The sequence below is a fragment of the Panthera uncia genome (assembly GCF_023721935.1).
Source record: "Panthera uncia isolate 11264 chromosome D3 unlocalized genomic scaffold, Puncia_PCG_1.0 HiC_scaffold_8, whole genome shotgun sequence".
In the NCBI taxonomy this organism is placed as follows: domain Eukaryota; kingdom Metazoa; phylum Chordata; class Mammalia; order Carnivora; family Felidae; genus Panthera; species Panthera uncia.
The window spans coordinates 65,946,184-65,971,573 of record NW_026057586.1 but is presented as its reverse complement, the minus strand read 5'-3'; the positions used below and the strand labels follow the sequence as shown (position 1 = coordinate 65,971,573).

General features: G+C 47.5%; 1 protein-coding gene across 1 annotated transcript in view; it reads right to left on the bottom strand.

Moving 5' to 3' along the window:
• MYO18B (myosin XVIIIB) overlaps nt 1–25,390 on the bottom strand; it is a 240,850-nt gene that overhangs the window by 6,632 nt on the left and 208,828 nt on the right. Inside the window, 2 exon segments of the mRNA XM_049619573.1 lie at nt 21,234–21,371; nt 22,744–22,788. Of these exon segments, the coding sequence (XP_049475530.1) occupies nt 21,234–21,371; nt 22,744–22,788 (183 nt within the window).

The window sequence follows — 25,390 nt, the reverse complement described above, 5'->3', positions numbered from 1 at the left end:
CAGTCCTTCTCTTGTGGGATCAGGCTCCCTACTCCCTTCCCAGCCTCCTGCCTCGAGTCCCCCTCTTGTGGTCCAGCCACAAGCCCTTCCCAGCATCTGGTCTGAAAGGGAGGCACCCCATCATGATATGACACGTGGGGAAGTCACAGGAAGGAACACAGAGCTGGCCCCGGCTCCTCAAATAAGAGCGGCAAGATGCACAATTAATAACCAGGAACTAGAGGCTGCGCATCATTAACAAGTAACAGTTAACGGTGATCATGATTTCTCCCTGAATCTCTGAGTCTCAAGCCTAACCCACCGCTAGACTCAATGAAAGCCTCAGTTCAAGCTCCAGGAGGGATGAGCGGATGAATGAATGAACAGGTGACCTTGTGGCTCATGGTGCCTGAGAAAGCTTGGTTCCCGCCCCCCCTCCAATCCCACTGTGCTAAGACAGAAGCCACACAATTTCCCTGGAGCGGCTGCCTCCTTTCCCATTTCTTGGCTGTCACCTTCCATCTGTGTCACCGCTGGACATGGGCTGGAGGGCCCCTGTTGTGAGGACCTGAAGGTGTGTTGTCAGTATCATCGGGGTGGAGTCCCCTCCCTGAGCAAGCTGCAGGACGGCATTCTCGCTGTTTTCTTTATCTTTGCTTTTTAAAAATAAACAGCTCTGGGAGCTGCCGGGGGCAGTGGGCTGCCGCGAGAGCCCGACAAAAGTCATTTCCGTCCTGCCTTGGCCCTGAAGGGAGGTGGGCGTGATGAATGTGTCTGGGGAGCTCAGCCTCAACCGTCGTCTGCCATGTGGGGATGGCAGCGTCGGGAGCACCTGCTGCTGAGTCTCCCGGGATGTTGCTATCCTGCTCACCCCAGCTCCCACCCGGAGTGCTGGCTGTGGATGCCGAGACAGGGCGTGGGGGCAGGGAGGGGACAGAAGTTAGAAGGAGGGGGAGAGGAGGAGGAAGGAGGCAGGAGAAAGGGGGAGGAGGAGGGAGAAGAGGAGGAGGAGGAAAGGGAGGAGGGGGAGAGGAGGAGGAAGGAGGCAGGAGAAAGAGGGAGGAGGAGGGGAAGAGGAGGAGGAAAGAGGCAGGAGAAAGGGGGAGGAGGAGGGAGAAGAGGAGGAGGAACGGGAGGAGAGGGGAGGGAGAGGAAGGAGGGAAAGGCAGACGGAGAGGAGGCGGGGAAGCCCCACTGCCCCCAGCCCTGCTGTCTGGACCGCACAGGCTGTCACCCCTGCACACTCTGACTTGGCACTGAGCCCAGCACAGAGCAGCTGCTCAGTAAATGTTGTTGAACTGAATCAAGTCTACCTTGGAAACAGAGTCTACGAGGAAGAGGTCCTAGAAGAACAGGAGATGGGGGAGGAGGGGCAGAGAGAAGCGGGAAGAAGAAACCGACAAGCTAGCACCTGCGGTGAGGAGAGATGGGGGTCCGGAGAGGAGGGGGAAAGAGCTCGGCTGATGGAGAGGGGAAGGAAGAGGGTGTCTGAGGGCAAAGACAGGGGAGGGGGGACGCGGGGGAGGGGCGCAGGCTGGCAGTGGAAGATCTGCCCTCCTCTTCTTTGACCAAGTGGGATGGGCTGGGGGTATGGCAAGCTGTCAGCGGCACAGGGCTGGGGGTCTGGAGGCCCCAGGCTGTGAGAGCTGGTGCCCAGGACACAGGGTACAGGCTCACTGGGCCCAAGTCCCGGGGACCCCAGCTCCACCAGGCTGGCCAGATCAGACCGCCTTCCCCAAGACCCACCAGGTGCAGTGCCTTCCATAAGGGGTGCAAACCAAAATGTCCCAGAGCAGTGGCTCAGGCCCCAGCCGGGCGGTCCCTGGGCTCGGCCCCAAGGGCCTGGTGTTCTGGGGGTGGGGTGGGCTGGGTCCCACCTTCTTGGAGTTGCCTGGTGTGTTCAGAGCCTCAGCTGGTAGGCTTGAAAAAGGAACACAAGCCAAGCTGTGCAGACTCCTGGGGTGCTGAATGGATGAGGAGGAGGAGGAGGAGGAGGAGGAAGAGGGGGATGTAGGCAGGAGACATGGGGAAGGGATGGGAGGGACAGCAGGAGTGAAAGAAGTGGTGACTGGGTCTACCGTTCAGAAATCCACCCACATCTCTGCGACGCCGGCCTCTAGTTCTCATCTGCATTACCAAAGTACAAAGTCCCTTGCATCCACTCCTTTCCGGGTGGAGACTGCAGAATTGAACGTGAATGCAGACGCCCTCTCGCAGGCTTCAGGGAGAGGGTCCCCGTTCTGCCTTTTGAGGCAGGACGATCCTCCCCATGTCTGACCCGGCTTGGGGCGTTTCGAACCAGCCTGCTGTCGTCATCCAGGGGCCCGGGAAGACTCATTTTTTGCCCGTAGAGGACAGCTGGGCACAGATGAAACCCTCTTCCATCAGCATCACATGACGGGTGGATGGCAGATAATCAAGACGTCGCTGTGCCTGACTCCCACAACCTTGACCAGGGCGAGGGATAACGGATGGAATGCTCTGCGAGTGGCTGGGACACAGGTGTGGACAAGTGCTAGGCGGGGATACCGTGCTTCTCTAAGGAGAGACTCCAGGAGCATCTTGGGAACTTCTGCTGTCTAGCCTTTAGTCTATCCAAAAAAGACTAGATTTCAAGCATCCCTGCCGTCAGGAGCCAGCAGGCCTCCCTGCGCATCTAGCCACGACAGTGCTGGGTGGGTCCCCTAACTGGGTAGTCAAGTGTCACTGGCACAGCTACCTCTGGTTGGGCACCCCTTGTGTGCCAGGCCCTGTGCTGGGTGCCATGCACACAAGGGAGACCAAGCTGATGGGTCACCTGCCTTCACGGAGCTGACGGTCACATTCATTCACAGTCTTTACCTGTAACATAGGTATTTACCTGGACATAGGAATCATGACCTCCAAGCATGGCAAGGTGGGGTGACCTCCACAAGCATACACAGGTTACAGTGACAGAGGTGAGGTTGCAATCCCAGGATAGCCGACCCCACTGCCCGCAGCACCGTCCTCTTAAACCTCCTCTGAGCCCTGCAATGTCCACATAGCATTTGTCACCGGCAGCTTACTCTGCTTCTGCCACTCACCAGCCACATGGCTTTGGGGGCAGTCCCCTAACTGAGCCTCAACGTCCCCAGCTGTGAAACGGGGGACACCAGGTCAACTTTGCAACGTTGTGGAGACAAGAGCACCGAACAGCCGCTCCACAAACACGTGCCGAATGAATGAATGAAGTGTCAATGCCGTGGCACCTAGTAGGTACTCAACGAGTACCTTCAGAGGAAGACAGACACGTCCAGGTTCAAATCCTGGCTGTCTTCTGTCCCAGCCAGGTTTCTTGTAGAACTGGAGATGACTCAACTGTAGGACTGGGAACCACAGTGCCCTATCTCACAGGGATCTGTGCGGAATCAGAGGGGACATAGGCGATAGGGATAGTCAGTTTCCAGAAGTGTTGCCCGGGGCCACCTCCATCTGCCCCCAGCACTCCATGAAGGCAAAGGGCGGTGCCCTTCAACGTGCACGTATTACTTATTCATTTCAAAACGTTGCTACTAGTAAATGTACGTTTAGAAATCTTGGGGTGCCTGGGTGGCTCAGTCGGTTAAGTGTATAACTTCGGCTCAGGTCATGATCTCACGGTTCGTGAGTTCGAGCCCCACGTCGGGCTCTGCGCTGACAGCTCAGAGCCCGGAGCCTGCTTGGGATTCTGTCTCCCTCTCTCTCTGCCCCTCCCCTCCTTGCACCCTGTCTCTCTCTCTTTCTCTCAAAAATAAATAAAAAAATTTTAAAAATTAAAAAAAAATCTTAATGCTTGTTCGCTTTCCTTTAATGGCCCTTTCCATCAGGATTAGAGAAGGCCCCAGACTGAGAGCAGATGTTCAAGAATAAGAGGTTGCTCTATATGATCCTGTTCTGAGTAGAAAAGGACAAGGATATTGAAGTGGTCTGTTGGACCACATTATTATGAGCCAGCTGCTGAGACCCGTGTCTCCAGCGCGAACCACGCCTCTTCCCCTGCCTGGATGTCCGTGAACGTGGCTCCACTGTTTCACCACATGAATAGATGCTTCATGGATGTCAGGCGAAGAATGAAAAATGCACCTGTATGTGCCCGCAATTTGAATGCATGATCTCGTCAGGATCAGAATTATCGCCCCATCTTGCAGATAAGGAACCTGAGTCTCACTGGTGAGAAGCCATTCGCCCAAGGTCGCGCGGCAAAGTGGCTGGGCCTGATTGTGAACCCCGGTTGGCCAGGTCTGAATCTCACCCCTTTTTTCCTTCTGTGACATCACATGCCCTCCAGGCAGAAAGCCAAGTGGAAAACTCAACCAGTAGAGCCCATAGTTGCATGTATATATTTTTCGAAATCCACTGGCACAAAATAAACCAAAAAAGTGGGGCCCGAGACAAGGAGAGACATGGGATTCACTGGCATCAGACGCAATCACGCGGCAAAAATAATTCCTGGGTCTGAGTCTGGGCAGAGCCGGGACCAACAGGAGCCACAGGAAACTCAAGGCAGACTTAATGACACCATGAATCATCCCCCAAGATATGCTGTCGCCCCCATTCTTCATCCACACCCTGAAATTAAAGAGGAAATTAAAAATGTATAGATGTTCTAATACTGGCGAGGCCTGGGACGGGAAACCAGATGTCTTTTTAAGATGACCTGTAGGTTTTGTGACCACATCCAACACAATGATGGATAACCTATGATAAAAGCTGACGCGGTGCCCACCAACTGTGCGTGATGGGATAGGAATGTGAGACATTTATTAAGCCCCTACAGTGTGCCGCTGAATTCTGCATAATAATGGCTGCTGTATCTTGTGTCTTTAGGCTTCACGGGCGTTACTTGATTTCATCTTCACGACGGCCCTCTGTTATAATCCACTGCCATCACCTTCCTGTGTCACAAAGGAAGGATGAGTAATTTGTCACGTAATGAATCAGAGAACACGGAGGCAAGCCAACTCCGGGACCCATGCCTCCTAACTGCTCTGCTCTCCTTTATCGTCCTATTGTACAGACGAGGAAACTGAGGCTCAGAGAGGCGCATGGGCTTGGTGAGGAAATAGCAGGTTCTCGTCTCTGTCTGACTGTATACAAGGCTAGGCGGAGCTCATGGCAGCTGATGGCTGATGGCTGATGGCTGTGCTGTCTTCCCCTCCTGCAGAGCACACGGCAGAGTGGAGGCTGGATAAGCCCATGAGAAAGGCCAGCAGGGCAAAAGGTTCCATGTAAATTGAGCCTCTGACTAAGAGCAATGAGAGGTTGGCAAGGGAGAGAGGTGCTGGAGCCTGCGTGCACGGCCTTTCTGGAGGACGTGGGTGGGGTTGAGTGAGGCTTCTGGAAGCGGGGTTGGGTTTGGGTGGTGATGGCAAGAAAGAGACGCCATGCAGCAGGAGGAGATTCCCGTCCCCCCACCCCCCAACTGCCACTTGTGAGCTTATTCAATCTGCAAAACCCTTGACAAGTGAGGGCTCCTCATCTAAATCTCAAGGCAAGGAAACCAACCAAGGCTTAGAAGCAAGGCCTCACCCATACATTCTAGTGGTTACTACGTACAAGGACTACAATTAACAGTTTTTGAACACAGTTGCCTGTCAGAATCATCCCTGGAACTCTATACAAAAAAAGAAAAAGAAAAAAAAGAAAATTATTTCAGCGCGATGGGGGAGTAGTGAGGGGACCATTCTAGTTTCAAAGGGGATAAAGGCTAAAAACCAAGATGTGAATAAGAGGGGAAAGTGTGTGTGGGCAGAGGAGATAGTTGGGTACTCTCTGTACCTTCTGCTTAATTTTTCTATATCCTTCTGAAATTTCCCCCTCAAATAAATTCTACCAATTTTTTTTTTTTGTTTTAAAGAGAGAGATTAGGGGTGCCTGGGTGGCTCAGTTGGTTGAACATCTAACTTCAGCTCAGGTCATGATCTCACGGTTCGTGGGTTCGAGCCCTGCGTCGGGCTGTGTGCTGACAGCTTAGAACCTGGAGCCTGCCTCGGATTCTGTGTCTCCCTCTCTCTCTGTCCCTCCTCTGCTCATGCTCTGTCTCTCAAAACTGAGTAAATGTTAAAAATTTTTAAAAAAAATAAAGAGAGAGATTAAAGAAACAAAACCACCAAATACAATGAACAGCGATACAGACAATTTTAGGATATTGGGGGTAATATGGATGTTTGGATCTTGGATGACCTTATGGGTTTGTTAATTTTCCTAGGTACAAGAGTGCTGTAATAGTGGGGAAATGTCCTTCCTCTGAGGAGGAAGATGGTAAACTATTTTAAGGAGAACCATCCTGATGTTTTCAACTTACTTGCACATTGTTCAGCATCAAAAAAATGTGTTTAGATACAGACAGAGGTAGCAAAGGAGGTTAAGGCAGAAATGAAGTTGATATACAAAACTCCGGTCATTGTCAAATTAAGGCTAATAGAATGGATGGTGCCTAGGTACTTCTGCAGTAGAAAAGTATTAAGAAGACGAAAGAAGGTGATTTGGAAGAACCATTGCTCTATATTACCAAAAAATACAAAAATAAAAACAAAAGAAAAAACCCAGCAAACATTTTTACTCATCCTTCAATGTTGAGCCCAAGGTTAGCCTCCTCCAGAAAGCCTTCCCCCACCTCCCAGGCTGGGAGAGGTGCCTCTTTGGAGTCTCATAGCCCCTGTGCGCCCTGCCCCCATCACTCCGTACTGCAATTGCTTGTTGACTTACTTATAACTCCCAACAAGACTGCTATGGACTAGATCGAATTTTTCTTCTATGAATCCTGGGTATCTAAAGAGCGTCTGAAGGAAAGTTCACAGAATGGAAAGAATGAAGAAACGGAGGAGCAGAGGGAAGGAGGGGAATGCGGAAACGTAGATAGAATGAACAAAAGGGCTCCTCTCATTGATGAATTCAGACCCCGGCAGTGCTGCTTCTCAGCCAGCCAATCCCACCGCTCTGAGCTTAAGGAGAATAGATTCAAAGCCAGTATCTGGTACACAAGCTGGAGGGCATGCTTCAGGTCTAATCCCAAGCCAAAAGCCTGGTTTCACTGCTACGGAGTTTCGTCAACTTCTGGAATATCAGAATAGAAAGAGCTTGAGCACCTCATCCTACATCTGGAACACCAGAGAAGGGAAGAGAACATCTCAGCTCATAGTCTGACAGGACAGTGGAAGTTCTGGGTCTATACTTCTTGATCTTCTGATACAATTTCCACAGTGTTTTGAAAGGACAAACTGGATATGTAAAGGCATTAAAATCTCTAATTGGATTGGAGATTCAATTTGGGTCCAACACACTTAAATACATTTTCAGTGCCTTCCTTCACTTTTCGTAGACATTGCCACAACGAAACATGGTGCAAAGGCAATAACCACACAAAAAAAATCTTAGACGTATTCATAAAAGTACCCAGTTCCTCATGAAAACACAGTTTTAAGTGAGTGGAAATTATTCAACCAGCCAGCCAGCCAGCCAGCCCTCCTTACATCCATCCAGTAATACATCCTTTACTGAATCCATGATCCCTCGCAGTACAGAATCTTAAAGTCTAAAAAGGAAAGTCGATTCACTGCATTATGACTGGAAGGAAATACGAGTGAACCTTCACATCGTCTTAGGCATGGAAACTAAAGAAGAAATGTTTACTGAGCAAAGGGAGTAGAAAAGCTAGCTCAGCATTCAATTTCCAGATATGATAGATGAGCTTGTATCAGAGAAGATCTGTGCTTAGAAAAACTAGAAAAGCTAAGTTTAAATTTACAAGCATCGGAGGGCACCGAAGCCACCAAGACTTAAAGGATTAAGTTCTGGAAAGAGGGAAGAATGTTGAGGTGAGCCCAGCTCTGTGGCACTTTTCCCCTAGAAAATTGCTGATCTTGAAGAAGAAGAACTAATCTCAGGAACACACATTCAGATATCAAGACATACATATAAAGCTACATTAATTAAGGCAATGATAAATCAGCTCAAAGATAGACAAGTAGAAACATGGAATAGAACGGGGTCTAGAATATATATAAAATCACTTGCTTTAATAGAAGATGATACAGTTTTAAAATGTGGAAAATATGATTTCTTTTCAAACACACACACAAGACTAACTGCATATTTACATGGCCATGAATCTTAACCCTTACCTCACAACATAAATATCAATTCCTGATGAATTGCATATCTAGATATAAAAGTTACATCAATACAGCATTTACCAGAAAACACAGAGAGATATTTTCATAAATTGGGAATAGGCAAATAACTCCTCGATGGGATATATAAAGCACCAACCATAAAGGGAAAATATTCTGAATTCAGTTATATTAAAATGAATAACTTCTGTTTGTCAAAATAAACCACAGGAGAGTGAAAAAGGCATCCTACCAAATGGAGTAGATCCTCATACTCAAGAAAGGACTTACATATAGGGGCACTTGGGTGGTTCAGTCGGTTAAGCCTCTGACTTCGGCTCAGGTCAGGATCTCAAGGTTTGTGAGTTTGAGCCCCACGTGGGGCTCTGTGCTGACAGCTCAGAGCCTGGAGGCTGCTTTGGATTCTGTGTCTCCCTCTCTCTCTTCTCCTCCTCTGCTCACTCGCCTGTGTGCTCTCTCTCTCTTTCAAAAATAAATAAACTTTAAAAACATAAGAAAAAAAGAAAGGACTTACATGTAGAATATAGTTAAGACTCCTACAAATCAATAATGAAGAAACAACCCAAAAGAAAAACCATAATGAGCAAAAGACTTCATCAGACATTTCACCAAAGAGGATATCCCAGAGAACAGATGAGCACATGAAGAGGCTCATTTATCAGGAATGTACAAGTTAAAACCAAAAACATGGCCCTAACTCATATCCACCAGGATAGCTAACATTAAAAAAAATGACAGGACCAAGTGTTAGCAACAATGCAGAGCAAATGGAACCCCCGTTTCCTGCTGGTGGGAAGGTAAATTGTTACCACTGTCTTGACAACAATTACTAAAGTTGAAAATACACCTCTCCTGGTGTATACACCCAAAAGAAATCTCAATCCATGCAACAAAAGATCTGTACAAGATTGCTCACAGTAGTGCTATTCATAACAGTGTTAAATGAGAAACAACCTGAATGTCTATTAACAGAATGAATAAATCATTATTACATATTTCTACAATGGAATGTTATAGACTAGGGTTTCTCAGTGGTGGCATAATTGACGTTTTAGACCAGATAGTTCTTTGTGGCCAGTCCTGTGCATCATAGGATGTTCAGAGGCATCCTGGGCTCTACAGTAACACCCCTCTCTGTTAGGACGACCAAAAATGTCTCCAGACATGATCAACTATCTCTGAGCTCAGAGAGGGGGGGTGCAAAACTGCCCCCAGTTGAGAACCGCAGTTCTGGACTAGAGAGCAAAGAAAACAAAACAGAACAACATGTTACATAACAACAGTATGAAGGAAACTCAAAAACGTAATATTAAAAGAAAGAAGCCAGAGGCCAAAGAGCACTTCCTACTGGATGCTTCCTTTTGTATTGAGTTCAAAACCTATCTAATTTATAGTGTTAGAAGTCAGGGTGGTAGTTACCTGTGAGGAAGGAGGAGGTCATGACTGGAACAGACCCAAGAAGGGTTGTAGGGGCACCTGGGACGATCTGGTTTTGATTTGGGTTGTCATGACACAGGTAGGACCAATTCTGGAAAATTTCATACAGATGCACTTTCCTGGATGTATATGTCAACAATGGGTCTACTTCACGGACATAGAGCTCAACGGGAGAGCCACAGATTCCAAAAGAATGTTCTGAACCATCACCGATGAATCCTAGTGTTTTTACACAAACCTGCAGCTAAATTAGATGAGCCTCAAAATTCCCGAAAGGTCCACAGATCCACCATTCAAGACCTGGAGTTTTAGATAGAAAATAGCCGCCCCCCCCCTTCTCATGGAAACCTGTCCAAGAATCCTGTTGGCTCCAAGGATGAATCCTGGGCAGAGCCGGACTTCCGGTTCTGCTTGCTCAGACCTTGGGTCCATGGTAAATGTGGTAAAATGTTTCAGTTTCCACTAAACTTCCTAATACTGGTAAAATGGAATAGAACCCTTTTGTCCCAGGAAGACATAAAACCATATTCATGGGAGGCCTCTTCATGAAGTATATTCAGCATGGATTAAAATGATTCTGAGCTCCGGTTCTGAGAATGCAGAGACCAGTAAATAAATGTACTATTGAAATAAGATTAGCGGTGGATGCTTAACCTACTTTGGGAACAAGCTGTTTTTAATGCTAAGTACCATCCATTCACATTTACATAATTAATGAACTAATTACAAACGAATCTTATCTAATCATTTAAGCAGGCCTCGTGTGACCCATCCTTGCCTTCCTTTCTGTAGTAGAGTAATTGCACTTCCCTGAAAGGCATACGACTTTATTTTAAAAACAATACCCCGTAATTTAGACCTTTTTACTAATTCAAGCCAGCCTCATCCCACGTAAAAATCAACGGGGCGAAAGGAAGTTGGTGTCTCAATCTTGTTCTTTTTTAAACCGAGAGCTGCAAGCCGCGAGTATAGGGCTGCAAATGTTTACAGAAAGCAAATTTTCCCCAGAAAAAGGAAAAGTTGTCATGCCATCGTTTAGCCAAACGAACAGCGGTTGTGTTAAATCGGCACCAAAGCAAATGATACATACAACAGTAATTAGCGAAGATTACACAGTAATTAAAATCACGATGATTATGTGAGTGAGAATAATTTATACAATAATCTCTATGCTCACATTGCAATATGGTACAAGTCCAATAGCAACAGCGGAGAGCCATGTTTGGTAATAAATTCAAAGCACGGCGTCACTAATTATGTGGTGATAGATGGGTCACTGAAATTTAGGGATAAAGAAAGTCTCTGACCAGGGTACACACAATTTTATGTGGACTTCCCAAGGCTACCAAATTGGACCTCAAACATTTGAATATGTCTTCTCTGATCTCACTCTCCTCTCCTACCCCTTCTTGTCCCTTCTCCAACCCCCATCCCCCGGCTCTGTCTGCATAATTTTGTCCACTCACATAATGCAACCTTCCCCTTGGTGGAGAACATTTGCTTCGCTTATTTTAAAATTTTTTTAATGTTTTTATTTATTTTTGAGACAGAGAGAGACAGAGAATGAGCAGGGGAGGGGCAGAGAGAGAGGGAGACACAGAATCCAAAGCAGGCTCCAGGCTCTGAGCTGTCAGCACAGAGCCTGATGCAGGGCTCAAACTCACAGACTGTGACATCATGACCTGAGCTGAAGTCGGACACTCAACCGACTGAGCCACCCAGGTGCCCCTGCTTTGCTTATTTTTTAAAAAAAATGTATCCACCCCCTATTAGTTTTCTGCTCCAGGTAAGGCACTCTGTTGTCCTTTGGGGAAACCCTTCCTCCCCCAGTGTTTCTATGGTTTGAGTGGGAATAAAACCCATATTCCAGAACCAGGTGAGAACACCAACTTGAGCCTAAGGTAAAAGGCTCCTTCATTCCCCTTATCTATCTGACTGGTTTGGAACAGACATGTGATTCCCTTTGGGCCAATGAAAGCCGAGCTCAGGATTTTTGTGGAACTCTTTAGAAGAGAGCTTACTTCTCTTTACTTTTGGACTTTGAGTGGTGCAGGCACGAGCTTGAAGATCTTGGCTGCCATCTTGCTACCTCAGAAAAAAGCCAATGCAGAGAGGAGTGGAGCAGAGAGGTTGCTGAAGGATCAAATCCCCATGATCACTTTTGCATCCCTGGATCCAGTAATGCCTAAAACTAGACCTACCTTTGGTTTCTAAGCTGCATGAGATAATAGTGTTTTTCATTTTGCATAAGCCAGTTTGAGTCGGGCTTTTTTCTGAGGTAGTGACTCAGACACTATGACAAGCTCATGGTCAAGTGGCTGATAAGTTTGGATTAGAAACCAGGTCTACCACACTGCAAAGCCTGTTATCGCCTCTTACCTCTTTTGAAGTGTATCTTCAAGACCTCCACCACATCTAGTTAACACAGTGCCCGCCACTGACCTCTGCCCCCGGTCTGCATTCTGGGGTTGCTGAGGCCCAGACCTTGAGTATTCCCCTCTACATTCCATCAACACTGGAGACAGTCAACCAGCCTGGGAAGTCCACCCTTGGTATTGATTACCAGCATTAGCCATCAAATCACTCTTATGTGGGGGCAGCCTACTTCTCTATCCACTGTCATTTATTTGTTCCATGCATATTTATTGAGTGTCTACTATGTGTCAGCCACTGTGCTAGGTGTTGAGGTACAAGAGGAAAAAGGTGAAGTTTGTTTCCTTAAAAGGCTCACTGCCCCATGAGGGAGAAAGACACCCAAACAGATAAGCTCAACATAATATGGTAAGTGCTATGGGAGAGGGCCGTGTGGGGTCTGTAGGACTGTGGTGGTCATGCACCTGACCCAGCCGGGGCATCAGGAAGCCTCCAAAGGCAGGTAACCCACGAGCTGAGTCTTGGAGAATGAGTAAGAGTCTGCTAAGCACAGAAACAAGAGAAGGGTGTCTAGTCAGAGAGAATATCATGGACAAAAGATCAAAGAGGGGGGCCAAGAACATAATGTATGGGGGAGAGCTCTATTCCACATGGGGCACAAAATATGAAGAAGACAGAGAGGGTCATGAGACCAGAAAGGTAGGCAAAAGCCAGATCACGAAGGGCGCTGTAAGCCTGCTAAGGCGTCTGAATTCCATCCTGTTCTATCCGGGAGGGCAGAGATCACGAATGTTTTCTGTCAAGGGCAGATGGCAATTATTTTTAGCTTAAAAGCCATCTGATTTCCATTACAAGTACTCAATTCTGCCATCACGGTGCAAAGATAGTCATAAACAATATGTAAAATCAAAAACAAAAACGTGAACAAGGCTGTGTTCCAATAAAACTTTACAAAATCAGGTCGAGGGCCAAATTTGACCTGCAAGCAGGAGTTTGCTGACTCTTGCAGTAAGAGACGGGAAGCCACTGCAACTAGACTTTCATTTTAATTTGTTTTAATTTTTTTTATTACATTTCTTTATTTTGGAGAGGCAGAGAGATGAGCCTGAGCGGGGGAGGGACAGAGCAGAGCCTGAGTGGGGGAGGGGCAGAGAGAGAGAGGGAGACACAGAATCCGAAGCAGGCTCCTGGCTCCGAGCTGTCAGCCCAGACCCTGACGCGGGGCTCGAACTCACGGACCGCGAGATCGTGACCTGAGCCGAAGTCGGACGCTCAACTGACTGAGCCACCCAGGTGCCCCAACTAGACTTTCATTTTAAAAGCATCACCCTGGCTGAAGTATAGAGGATGGACCAAGGAAGGACAATATTGGAAGTTCTTTGTCAGCACCTAGGACAGAAATGACGGTAGCCTGACTTACAGGTGTTGGTGGTGAGGATGGAAAGAAGCAGAGAGAGCCAAGAATGTTGAGATGGGGCAGAATAAACAAGATTTGGGGATCTGATGAATATGAGGATGAAAGAGAAGAGATGAGAGTCTGAGATGACCCAGCTTGGGAGGCTTTATGAATGAGAGAACCACCAAATTCGACACTGATAACACAGAGTAGGCGGGAAGGCAGGAGTTTCCTCCCAGATATGCTGAGTGAAGACATCTGGTTAGCGATGTGGTTGGCGATCTTCTCGGTACAGGCAGTGAGATATGATGTCTACATTTAAAACCCGGGAGAATGTAAGAGTTGAAGGTCTAGACTGGGGGTTTTCCCACTTAGATAGGGGTGTTAAAAATCACGAGAAGATCGTCTGGGATCAGGTGGGAAGCAAAACAGCCAGATGAGGGCGGCACCCTGTGAAACCCCCCACCCACACACATTTGGGGACTGGGGGTGGGAAGGAAAAGACCAGGGGTTTGAGGAGCTCCAAGGAGCAGAAATGTCTAAGAGGCCAAGTAAACAGAGAAGTGTTCGGCAATTGCTAAGGGCAGGGATAAGTCTAGAAAAAAGATCAAGACTGGAGAACATCCCTCGATTTGTCCCTTGGGAATCTACTGGCGTGGTGAGGCAGGTTTCAGGGAGCGGTGGGGGCCGGGCTCTGGGTTGTAGGCAACGAACGAGGCACAAACGTGAGGCGTATGAGTGCAGATGGCACGTGCAGACCCCCACTCTGAAGAAGCCTGGCTCCAAAGAGGAGAAGAAGGTGGACTTCGGTGGGACTCCGGGGTGACGGGGGGGAGCACACCATTAGGATGGGGAGGACCTCAAGGTGTTTCTCACTCGTGAAGAAGGACGACCGGAATGGGCAGTTGAGCAGACAGGAGAGAGAGGGGACACTAAGTGGACTGGAGGGCTGCAGGGGAGGGGGGTGCGTGGGGTGCAAAATGGGTGCCGGCAGGGCCGGATCTCATCTTCTGAGACCAGTGGGAAGATGGGGAGAGGTCCCCTGCTTTAACACTCTTCCAGCAGGGCAGTGGCCAGAGAGGCCAGGCACACGGCAGGGGCCGAGCTGACCGTCCCTGGATGGCCCTGGCACCACCTGCAGCCAGGTGTTAAGAGAGATTCCTGAGCCAAGTGTTCCTGCCACCACCAAACCCATAAACTTCCTCTCTGGGGGCCACGAAGGTAATTTAGTGTCTCCATCTCCAGAAGCGCTTGCATTTATCAGCAGCAGCTGCACGGTTCCTGGTCTGTAAATCATAAGGCTCTAGGTGTATTTCTCTTGGGCTGACGTCCCTTATAAATAATGCAGTGAATGCTTTTATTTTTCTGGCAGAAGACTGCTTTCTCTCTCTCCTCTGTTTTTAAAGTGACCTTCTTTCTCAGTCAAATTCGAAATGTCCAAGAGACTCCTCTATTGAGCCCTACGACGTGCCAGGTAACACGGGGCTGGGGACACGGGCGTCTCAGGCTCTACTACCTACCGTCTCCTGGCAGAAAGGACACTGGGATGATCTGGTACCCATATCTGGTAGTAGTATCTAATCAAGTTTAAAATGCAAATGCCCAGGGGCGCCTGGGTGGCTCAGTCGGTTGAGCGTCCAACTTCAGCTCAGGTCACCATCTTGCCCTCCGTGAGGTCTGTGAGTTCGACCCCCGCGTCAGGCTCTGGGCTGATGGCCCAGAGCCTGGAGCCTGCTTCCAATTCTGTGTCTCCCTCTCTCTCTGCCCCTCCCCCATTCATGCTCTGTCTCTCTCTGTCTCAAAAATAAATAAATGTTAAAAAAAATTTTTTTAAATGCAAATGCCCTTGGACCCAGTGAATAGTCTGGCCATATGGATAAGAATGCGCGTGTTTTTATTTGTTTTTAATTTAAAGTTTTATTTATTTATTTTGAGAGATAGGGTGGGAGAGAGAGAGAGAGACAGAGTGCATGCATAAGCAGGGGAGGGGTAGAGAGAGAGAGTTCCAAGCAGGCTCCACACTCAGCACACGAGCCCTATGTGGGGCTCGATCTCATGACCATGAGATCACCACCTGAGCCCATGTCGAACACTTCACCGACTAAGCCACCCAGGCGCCCTGAATGTGTGTGTGTTTTAAAGGCTTACAAGCTCAGAAAAAATACCTTGAAAACAGCTAAAAGCGGAACAAGAAGACTTTAATTAAAGAATCCATGGCTTAGCTTGCACATCTTTTGCAGGAATTAAAGGAATGGTAACAGACCTAGGCATACTGATAAGGAATGATCGCCAAAATATATTGTTGAGGGATGTTGAAGGAGAGAAAGACATTGTAAGAATTTATGTACCCCATCATGTACATAACAAAGCATCCTATCATTTTTTTAAAAAAATTTTTTTAACGTTTTTTTATTTTTGAGACAGAGAGAGACAAAGCATGAACGGGGGAGGGTCAGAGAGAGGGAGACACAGAATCTGAAACAGGCTCCAGGCTCTGAGCAGTCAGCCCAGAGCCTGACGCGGGGCTCAAACTCACGGACCGCGAGATCGTGACATGAGCCGAAGTCGGATGCTTAACCGACTGAGCCACCCAGGCGCCCCTAAAGCATCCTATCATTGATGGCAGATACCTTTGGGAAGGGAGCTGAGATGGGGGTCACCATGGTTAAGAGGGTTTTAGCTTTATCTGTTCTATTTTGAGTTCCTGAACAGGGCGGGGAGCGGGGGCAGGGAGTATTTGTAGATTACTTGTGCAATTAGGAAGATCTGGAGGGCACTTGAGCTCTAAACCAGGACGTCACTATAGCTTGGGTAAGGTATTTCCCTCCCCAGACCTCCATGTCCCCTGTCTGTGTAATGAACAAATCACATCAGATAATTCTAGGGCTTCTTTCCAACTCAGAAGTTCTTGCAGCTTTAAATTGGAAACGTATTCCAAGGACAGTGCTCAAAATGTTCAGGGCTTGATCTGGGGGATCTGGCACTCAGTAGGTATCTTTCGGATGGCTGCTGAATGTTGAATAACAATCCTTATGCAGTTTTAATAGTAAGAACAGCTGTATGCCAGTAAATGCTGCAGGTGAGTAATCTGCATCCCAGCCTTGGATAAATGTCAGAGAGCCCATGGCAGGGCAGCAGATACAAATACAGGCTTTGGAGGGATTCAACCTGGGTTCATACCCGCCCTTCCACTTGGCTGCTATGGGATACTGATCAATTACCGACTCTCTGTGACTCGCAGTCAGGGCTGAGCTGTGACCAAGTATGGTTACTATTTCTGTTCCAGCCTGGATGTTATGGTCAGTTACTCACTCGACAAACATTCATTGAGCACCAACTGTGTGCCAGCCCCAGCGATACAGATATAAGGAAAATAGACAAGAAGTTTATGGTCCCTCCTTGCCTCCTGCCCTTTCACTGTCCCTGGAGCACCACTGCTCTGAGCTGTCCTGGGACAAGCCTGAGGACTCGGAAGGGGAGAGGGGAAGAAAAAGGGGGGTGAGGCCCTGGCGAGAGCTGCCTGAGCATGTGGAGGCAAGCTCTGCCTCAGGCAGAGCTCTAGAAGCTGGGGTAAGACCATCTGTGCCTGAATCGGTTGTCTCCTCTCTGTCTCTGGGCCTCTGTCTCTGCTGTCTCCTGGGCTTCCTCTGGGCATCCAGCAGATACCGACACGAATAAAGCTAATTTTCTTGAGCTCTCTCTAGGTGCCAGGCTCCGAATGAAGACAAATGTGTGCATCATCTCATTAACCTGACAACAACCCAGATTTATTCACAGAGAAACATGGACAGAGAAGTTGAAAGATCTTGCCCCAGATCTCGCTGCCGCAAAGGAGCAAATAGAGGGTTGGAATCCACATGCTGTGACTTCCGTCCGTGCACCCAAACCACGGTAGCCTCCCACCTCCCACTCACACGGGTGTTCGGCCACTTAGGATGTAACCGAAGGGCTAAGGATCCTTATCACGCACGTCACTACAGGCATGCCTCGGAGATATTGTGGGTCCCGTTCCAGACCACCACAGTAAAGTGAGGATTTCAATAAAGCGAGTCAAGTAAATTTTTTAGTTTTCCAAGGCACATTAAAGTTATGTTTGCACTACACTATGACATCGTAGTCCATTAGGTGTGCAACAGCATTATGTCTTTTAAAAGCATACTTAAGGGGTGCCTGGGCAGTTTAGTCTGTCAGGCTTCCGACTTCAGCTCAGGTCATGATCTCGCGGTCTATGAGTTCGAGCCCCACGTCGAGCTCTGTGCTGACCGCTCGGAGCCTGGAGCCTGCTTCTGATTCTGTGTCTCCCTCTCTCTCTGCCCCTCCCCTGCTCACGCTCTGTCTCTCTCAAAAATAAATAAACATTTTTTAAAAAGCCTGATCAAGTCCATACCTTAATTAAACCTTTATTGCTAAAAATGTGAACCATCATCTGAGTTTTTGGTGAGCCATCATCGTTTTGCTGGTGGAGGGTCTGGCCTCGGTGGTGATGGCTGCTGACTGATCAGGGTGAAGGTCGCTGAAGGCTGGGGTGGCGGTGGCAGTTTCTTAAAATAAGCCCACATATTGTGCGCCCCATCAATTGACTCTCCCTTTCACGAATGATTCCTCTGCAGCAGGCGATGGTGTTTCATAGCATTTTAGCCACAGTGGAACCTCTTTCAGAATTGGAGACCGTCCTTGCAAACCCCACCGCTGCTTTCTCAGCTACTGTGTAGAACCTTCTGAATGCCTTCTTGTCATGTCAACAGTCTTCATGGCATCCTCACCAGGAGCACAGTTCATTCCCAGGAGCCACTCTCTTTGCTCATCCGTGAGAAACAACTCCTCCTCTGTTCACGCTTACCACGGGTTTCTAGCAATTCAGTTCCCCTTTAGGCTCCACCTCCAGTCCCTGCTCTCCTGCTGTCTCCACCCCATCTGCAGCTACCTCCCCCACTCAAGTCTAGACTCCTCCACCCTTCCATGAGGGATGGAATCCACTTCGTCCGCACTCCTGTTAACGTCGCTATCTTGACCTCTCCCGTGAATCAAGAACGTTCTTAATGTTCTTTAGAATGGTGAATGCTTTCCAGAAGCTTCCCAATTTGCCCGGATCCATCAGAGGACTCCCTGTCTATGGAGGCTCTCTAGGCTTTTGGATGCATTTCTTCCATCATAAGACCTGAAAGTTGAAATTACTCCTTGGTCCATGGGCTGCAGAATGGATGTTGTGTTAGCAGTCCTGAAAACAGCATTAATCTCATCATACATCCCCATGCCATCAGAGCTCTTGGGTGACCGGGTGTGCTACCGATGGACAGGAATATTTGGAAAGGAGTCTTTGCGTTCCAAGCAGCAGGTCTCAACAGCAGGCTTGAAGTCTTCAGGAAACCACGCTGTGAGCAGATGTGCTGCCCTCCAGGCTTTGTTGTTCACCTTACAGAGCACAGGCAGAGCAGACTTAGCACAATGCTTGAGCGCCCCAGATTTTCAGACTGGTCAGTGGACCCTGGCTTCCACTCAAAGACATCAGCTGCACTAGCCCCTAACACGTGAGTCAGCCTGTCCTGGGAAGCTTTGAGGTCGGGCCTTGGCTTCTCCTCTCTAGCTACGAAAGTCCTCCGACAGTGGGAGCTTCCGTCTGCACTGAACCTCTGCTGTCTTCACGAATGACCTTAGCCAGATCTTCTGGATAACTTGCTGCAGCTTCTACACAAGCGCTTGCTGGTCCACACCCTGCACTTTTGGGTTCCGGGGGCGGCGTCTTTCCTTAAACCTCGTGACCCAATCTTTGCTAGCTTCGAACATTTCTTCTGCGGCTTCCGCACCTCTCTCAGCCTTCACGGAATGGAAGAGAGTTCGGGCCTTGCTCTGGATCGGGCTTTGGCTTAAGGGAGTGTGGTGCCAGGTTTGATCCTCATCCAGACCACTGAAACTTTCTCCAGATCAGCAGGAAGGCTGTTTCTTTCCTTATCATTCGTGAACTCACTGGAGTAGCACTTGTCATTTCCCTCCAGAACTTTTCCTTCGTGTCCACCGGTCAGCTAAGCGTTTGGCACAAGAGGCCCAGCTTTCGGCCTCTCTGAGCTTTTGAGGTGCCTTCCTCACTAAGCTGAATTGTGTCTAACTTTTGATCTAAAGGGAGAGATGTGCGACTTTTCCTTTCACATGCACACTTAGAGGCCACTGTAGGGTTATTTGTTGGCCTAATTTTAATATCACTGTGTCGTAGGAAATAGGGAGGCCCAAGGAGAGGGAGAGGGGCTGGGACACGGCAGATCAGTAGGGTCGTCAGAACATACACAACACTTACTGATTAAGTTCACCATCTTACATGGAAGTGTTTCGTGGCGCTCCAGGATAATTACAATGGCAACATCAGAGATCACAGATGGCCATTGCAAATAAAATAATGAGGGGAAAGTTGGAAATGTTGCAAGAATCACCAAAATGTGACACCAAGAGACAGATCAAATGCTGTTGGAAAAATGGCACCCGTAGGCTTGCTTGACAAAACTCCAGTTTGTAAGTAACACAACATCCGACAGTGAGACAGAGCGAACACGACAAAATCGTATGCTGGTGCGATTATAATTACAAAGCTCGGATATTATGTTAATGCGCATTCACATGCTGTTATGGCTGCCTCCAGTTCTGCTTCACTGCCTTATACACTGGTCGATGGGGAGAAACAGGGCATTTACTTTATCAGGAGAGAATAAGTCCTCAACCTTTGGGGTTCACAGAGGAGGTGGCTTTTTCTCCATATAGGCCTTTGTTTTTAATTAAGAGCAGTAATCAGATGATCTTGCTTTAATTAACTCCCCTGATGCATCCACACTCTAGGAGCCTCTCTCTGATATTTTCGATGTCAAGTTTTTCAGCCTAAGATTATCTGCAGGCATGCGTCAGACATTTGCCATTTGCTGAATATGCCTGAAAGGTTAGCGTGAACTTCCACCCCCTTCTTTTTGTAAAGACAGCCCCCTCCTTCAGAGCAAACACATTTCAAGTCAAGAAGGGATTGTCTGTATTTGCTCCTTGAGTCTCTGACTTTTCTTTCTGTCTTTTCACGTTGGGTCTTCTGTTACCACGAAAGGAGTATGCATTTCATCTTAATTACGCATCTGCTTAATCCATAATTTCTGATTTATGGCTGTTAGCTCCTAATTATAAGAGGGCCGCCCTTGAAAAGGAAAACCAAATGAGCTGAGAGAAACGAGGCTGAAAAACTAGGGTGATGATGGATTTAAGCCCTAAACTAAGGGTGCATCCTGAGGCCCGTTTATTGAAGGAACCTATTGTTGGCAATCCTACAGATTTGCGAGAGTTTCGTCTCAGGCTGTAACTGAATCCATCACCCTCTGTGGTGGGGAAAATATAAAACCTTGACATTCAGAACAAAGCTAAAATCTCTGAGGGAGAAATTATCCAGCCTAACTGTCAATGATACTGATTTGCCATTTAAAAAAAAAAACACACACACACAAACTCAAATACAGAAACACTTAAGTGAATATGTTTACAAAAGAAAAATTTAAATCCAGAACCATCCATACATGGAAAACAAGGAGGGCTTGCTTTAGATAGAAGGAAACTATAATAAATCCACAGTTATTTAAAAAATGTTCACCACATGCTTTTTAAAAAATCATCATGAAAACCGTGCTTTAGTGAGGGCTGCATTAGATCTTCATCATTTTAACTGTTTGGAGCAGTAAACACAATTATATTTCCTGTTGCACAGATGAGGAAGTGAAGGCTCAGAGAAGATAATCGACCTGCCTAAAGTCCTTCAGGTAAGAAGTGGCAGGGTCATAGCTCAAACTGTCCAAGACCATGTCTATGCTTAAGAAAGTGGAAGACATGAACAACAGCCTTTGAAGGATGAGATTTTTCAAGCTATTGGCCATCCAGAGACAGCAGGGAGATACTCTTACCTGGGGCTGAGCGTGTGGCTGCTGATGACTGACTGTCGAGAGGGGGTCCTCACGGTATCTGTGGCCAGGGACAGAGTACAACTCAGCCAGGACTGCAGACTGCCTTCTGGCTGGGAGCTGAGGATGGAGACATTATCTCTAGAATCAGAAGACAGGATGCTGTCAGCACAATGACAACCATGGTAACTGCAATAACTAGATATTAACCCCTAAGCATAAGCCAGGCATGTGCTACATGCTGTACTCCCATAACATCAATCAGTGCTCACAACACCATCCCTGAGACGTGAGAGCCAGTGCTGTCCCCATTATATAGATGAGAGTAAACGGAATTTGAGGAGGCCAATTTGGGTCTTGCCAAGGTCATCCATCTAGTTAGTGAAAAAGTTGGGATGCCAACCCTGGTTTCTCCGATTCTAATGCCCTTGCTACTAATTACTGCTCTTCCTTGGGGAGATAAGCACTCTAATATAGATATTGAGGCAATTCTGATTTTAAAGTAAAATTTGGCATTGAATTTTATACCAAGTGATAAGCCCATGGAATATGTCAAGTGTGAAGGTCTTAACTTCTTGCCTGCCTTAACCAGAATGTCTTTGTAGACAGAGCCTTTGCTTTTATGTCCCCTAATTCTGAAAGCAGCACAGGGTGAGGCTATGTGGGCCTGTCACTGATGTGGGTACTCAATGATTATTCTGTTTTCTAGTTGATATACTCACTCAACTATATCTGTCAATATTTATATCAATCTTTATATCTATAACTATATATCTATTTTGATATCTGTATCTGTATTTATATATGCCTATATTTGTATCTGTCTATAAATTCATTTGTTTGTTTATAGCATGCTCCATGCCGGGCACCATGGGAAGGATGTATAAACATGAACCCAACATTGAACTTGTCCTCAAGACTCCATCTTACCAGAGTAGACATCTATAGAGATAACCACAAAATAAAGGAGAAAATTATTAAGGCCATAGAGAGGGATAGAAAGTAGGAGAATTAGGAGGGAGCCTTGATTTGCTTCTTGGAGGCATAAGGGAAGGCATCAAGTAGTGATAGCTGAGCCACAACTTGTTTGAAGGCTGGGGGTTGGCTACGCAGGGCCTGGGAAAAGGACTTTGAGCTGGAGGGAACAGCATACACATAGGTATGGACGTTGGAAAAGGGCAGGGCATGGGTGATATGCAAAATAGGAGTCCCAGGTAGAGAGGGAAGTAGGGTCACGTATGTGTGTCATTCTGAGGTAATAGGGAGCCACTGAAAGTATTTGGTGGGGGCAGTGGTATGGTAAGTCATGGGCTTCTCTGTCTAAAAGAAGTTGGGCCATTCAATAATGTGTCCCCAGTGCTATATGTTGTGACCATGGAGTCAGAGATATCGTGGCATGGCCAGTAATTCTCCAAGCAGGCATGCATGTTCCCTCTGCAGACTGGACGCGGAGAGCCAAGGGCTTGCCCTTGGCTTCAATGTCAACTGCTCAATTCCACTCAGGTTCACTTACATCTCTTTACCGCCACGGCTGGTGCAGTCCACTGCCGTCTGGACACTAGAAAGAGACATAAGAATGAGTCTGTCCCCCTTGTGCTTCCAGGGGAAGAACATGGTCTTCGATGTCAGACAAACTTCCGGCCTTTGCCCCTGCGTGATCTCAGGCAAGTCACCCACCTTCTCTGACCCTCCTGGGCTCCTGTGTAAAACGCGGTGACGAATGGGGTTTGGTTGTGGGGCAGACTAAGCGAGATAACCCTTGTAAACATCGCGGCCTGGTTCCTGACAAATAGTGTTGATTAAAAGGCAACAACCATTATCCCTGCTCTTGTTTTAGTACAACCAGTACTGCTGTTATTAACAGCATCATTATCGTCAACAAGCAATGCGTTTGCTTTATGTTCTTTGTGAGTGCGAGTGAATCAGACAAGAGGGCAGGTGGCCAGCTTTCCAGGGCGTTCTGGGAAACTCCGAGACTAATTACAGTGGTAGCTATTCCTTAGGGAGCATCCCTTCATTCAACAAAGATGCTCTACCTGTGATCTCATCTAACCATCCCGCCTATCTCCATTTAGTGAATGAGGAAAGGGACACCCTTGTAAGGTCACATAGCTTTGAATCCATCACAGGTCTGTAAGAGCTAGTAACCTCATGCTCTTTACCAGTTGTCCCACATGCGGGTGTGGACAATCAGACCACACCCTCGGACACCGGAGACCTCATCTGAATCCTGGCTTCACAAGCCAGGGCCTCCCGCTTTGTTTTTCGCATGGAATCTGGGGAATTCCTTCCTTAGAAAACCCGGTTGTTCTCCAAGGGATGTACCTGTGGTTCCTTGGTCCCTATCCTCAAGGATCTGTCAGTCTTGGGGCTCCTATTCATATCTGTCTGTCCCTACCAGACTGCAAGAGCCCCTCATGATCCAAGAACGTGTTTTATTCATATCTTTAGCCCCAGGGCTCAGGCCAGACCAGAAGTTCTTTCAGACAATGCTTTGTGAATCCAATGAGCTCCAGCCATGGGCTAAGTCCAACCTACAAACGTTTTTTATAAATAAAGTTTTATTAAAACACAGCCACACTAACTCATTTCCATGTTGCACATCACTGCTTTTGCTCTACCGTAGCAGAGTAGTTGCAAGAAAGATCATGTGGCCCCCACAGCCTAACATATTTACTATCTAGCCCTTTATTTTTTATTGTTTTTTTTTAAAAATGTTTATTTATTTTTGAAAGAGAAAGACAGAGCACAAGCAGGGGAGGGGTAGAGAGAGAGGGAGACACAGAATCCAAAGCAGGCTCCAGGCTCTGAGCTGTCAGCACAGAGCCCGACGTGGGGCTCGAACTCATGGACCCCGAGGTCATGACCCAAGCCAAAGACAGACGCTTAACTGACTGAGCCACCCAGGAGCCCCACTGTCTAGCCTTTTAAAGAAAGCTTTGCTGTGACCTCTCCACCATAACAAAAGCAACCTTTGTGAATGACCCTGGGAGAAGAAGAAGAACGACCCCCAGAGATGCCCATGTCCTAATCCTAATCCTAATCCCAAGAACCTGGAGCTACATTTCCTGACACGGTAGAAGGGACTCTGCAGATGTGGTTAAGGTTAAACATCCTGAGATGGGGAGGTTATCCTGGATTATCTGAGTGGGCCCAACCTAGGCCCTCACATCCTTCAAAGCAGGGCACTTTCCCCAGATATGGTCAGAGGGAGATGTGGCTATGGAAGATTGGCCGAGAGGCAATATTGCTGGCTCTAGAGATATAAATGTCACAAGGTGTGTTGGTATCTTCTACAACCTGGAAAAGGTAAGGAAATGCATTCTCCCCTAGAGTCTCCAGAAGGAACACAGCCCCTTTGATACCTTTATTAGGCCAGGGAGATCCTTGCTGGGCTTTTTAAAAAAATGTTTACTTATTTTTGAGAGAGAGAGAGAGAGCGAGCATGAGGAGGGCAGGGGAAGACAGAGGGTAGCAGAGGATCTGAGGGGGGCTTTGTGCTGACAGCAGGGAGCCCGATGAGGGGCTCAAACTCACGAACTGTGAGATCATGACCCGAGCTGAAGTTGGATGCTCAGCTGACTGGGCCACTCAGATGCCTCAATCCTCGTTCGGCTTCTAAACAACAGAACTGTAAGATAATAAATCTCGTGTTGGTTTAAGCCACTAAATTTGTGTTAATTTGCTATGGCACCAATAAAAAAAAAACAACCCTGCAGTAGAACAAAACTGTCTTTGCTGGGTGACCCTGAATCTTCTTGAGGATCTATAGATAAAGTTTTGATGACAAAGTTTTCTTTAAATGCTTACTGATTTATTTTGAGAGAGAGGAACAGAGGATCCTAAGCAGGCTTTGCAATGACAGTGCAGAACCCAATTCAGGGCTCCAATTCACAAACAGAAATCATGCCCTGAGCTGAAATCCATAGCCAGATGCTTAACTGACAGAGCCACCCACGTGCCCCTTGATGTAACTTTTTAACAAACTATTGAAAATACTTAAAAAAAAAACCCACTTTGCTGGGAGTGCCTGGATGATTCAGCGGGTTAAGTGTGTGAATCGTTGGACAGCACAGAACCTGCTTGGGATTCCCTGCCTCCCTCTCTCTCCACCCTGAAGTGGTCAATGTGAGCAGATCCGACTCTGATCCTGCTGCTGC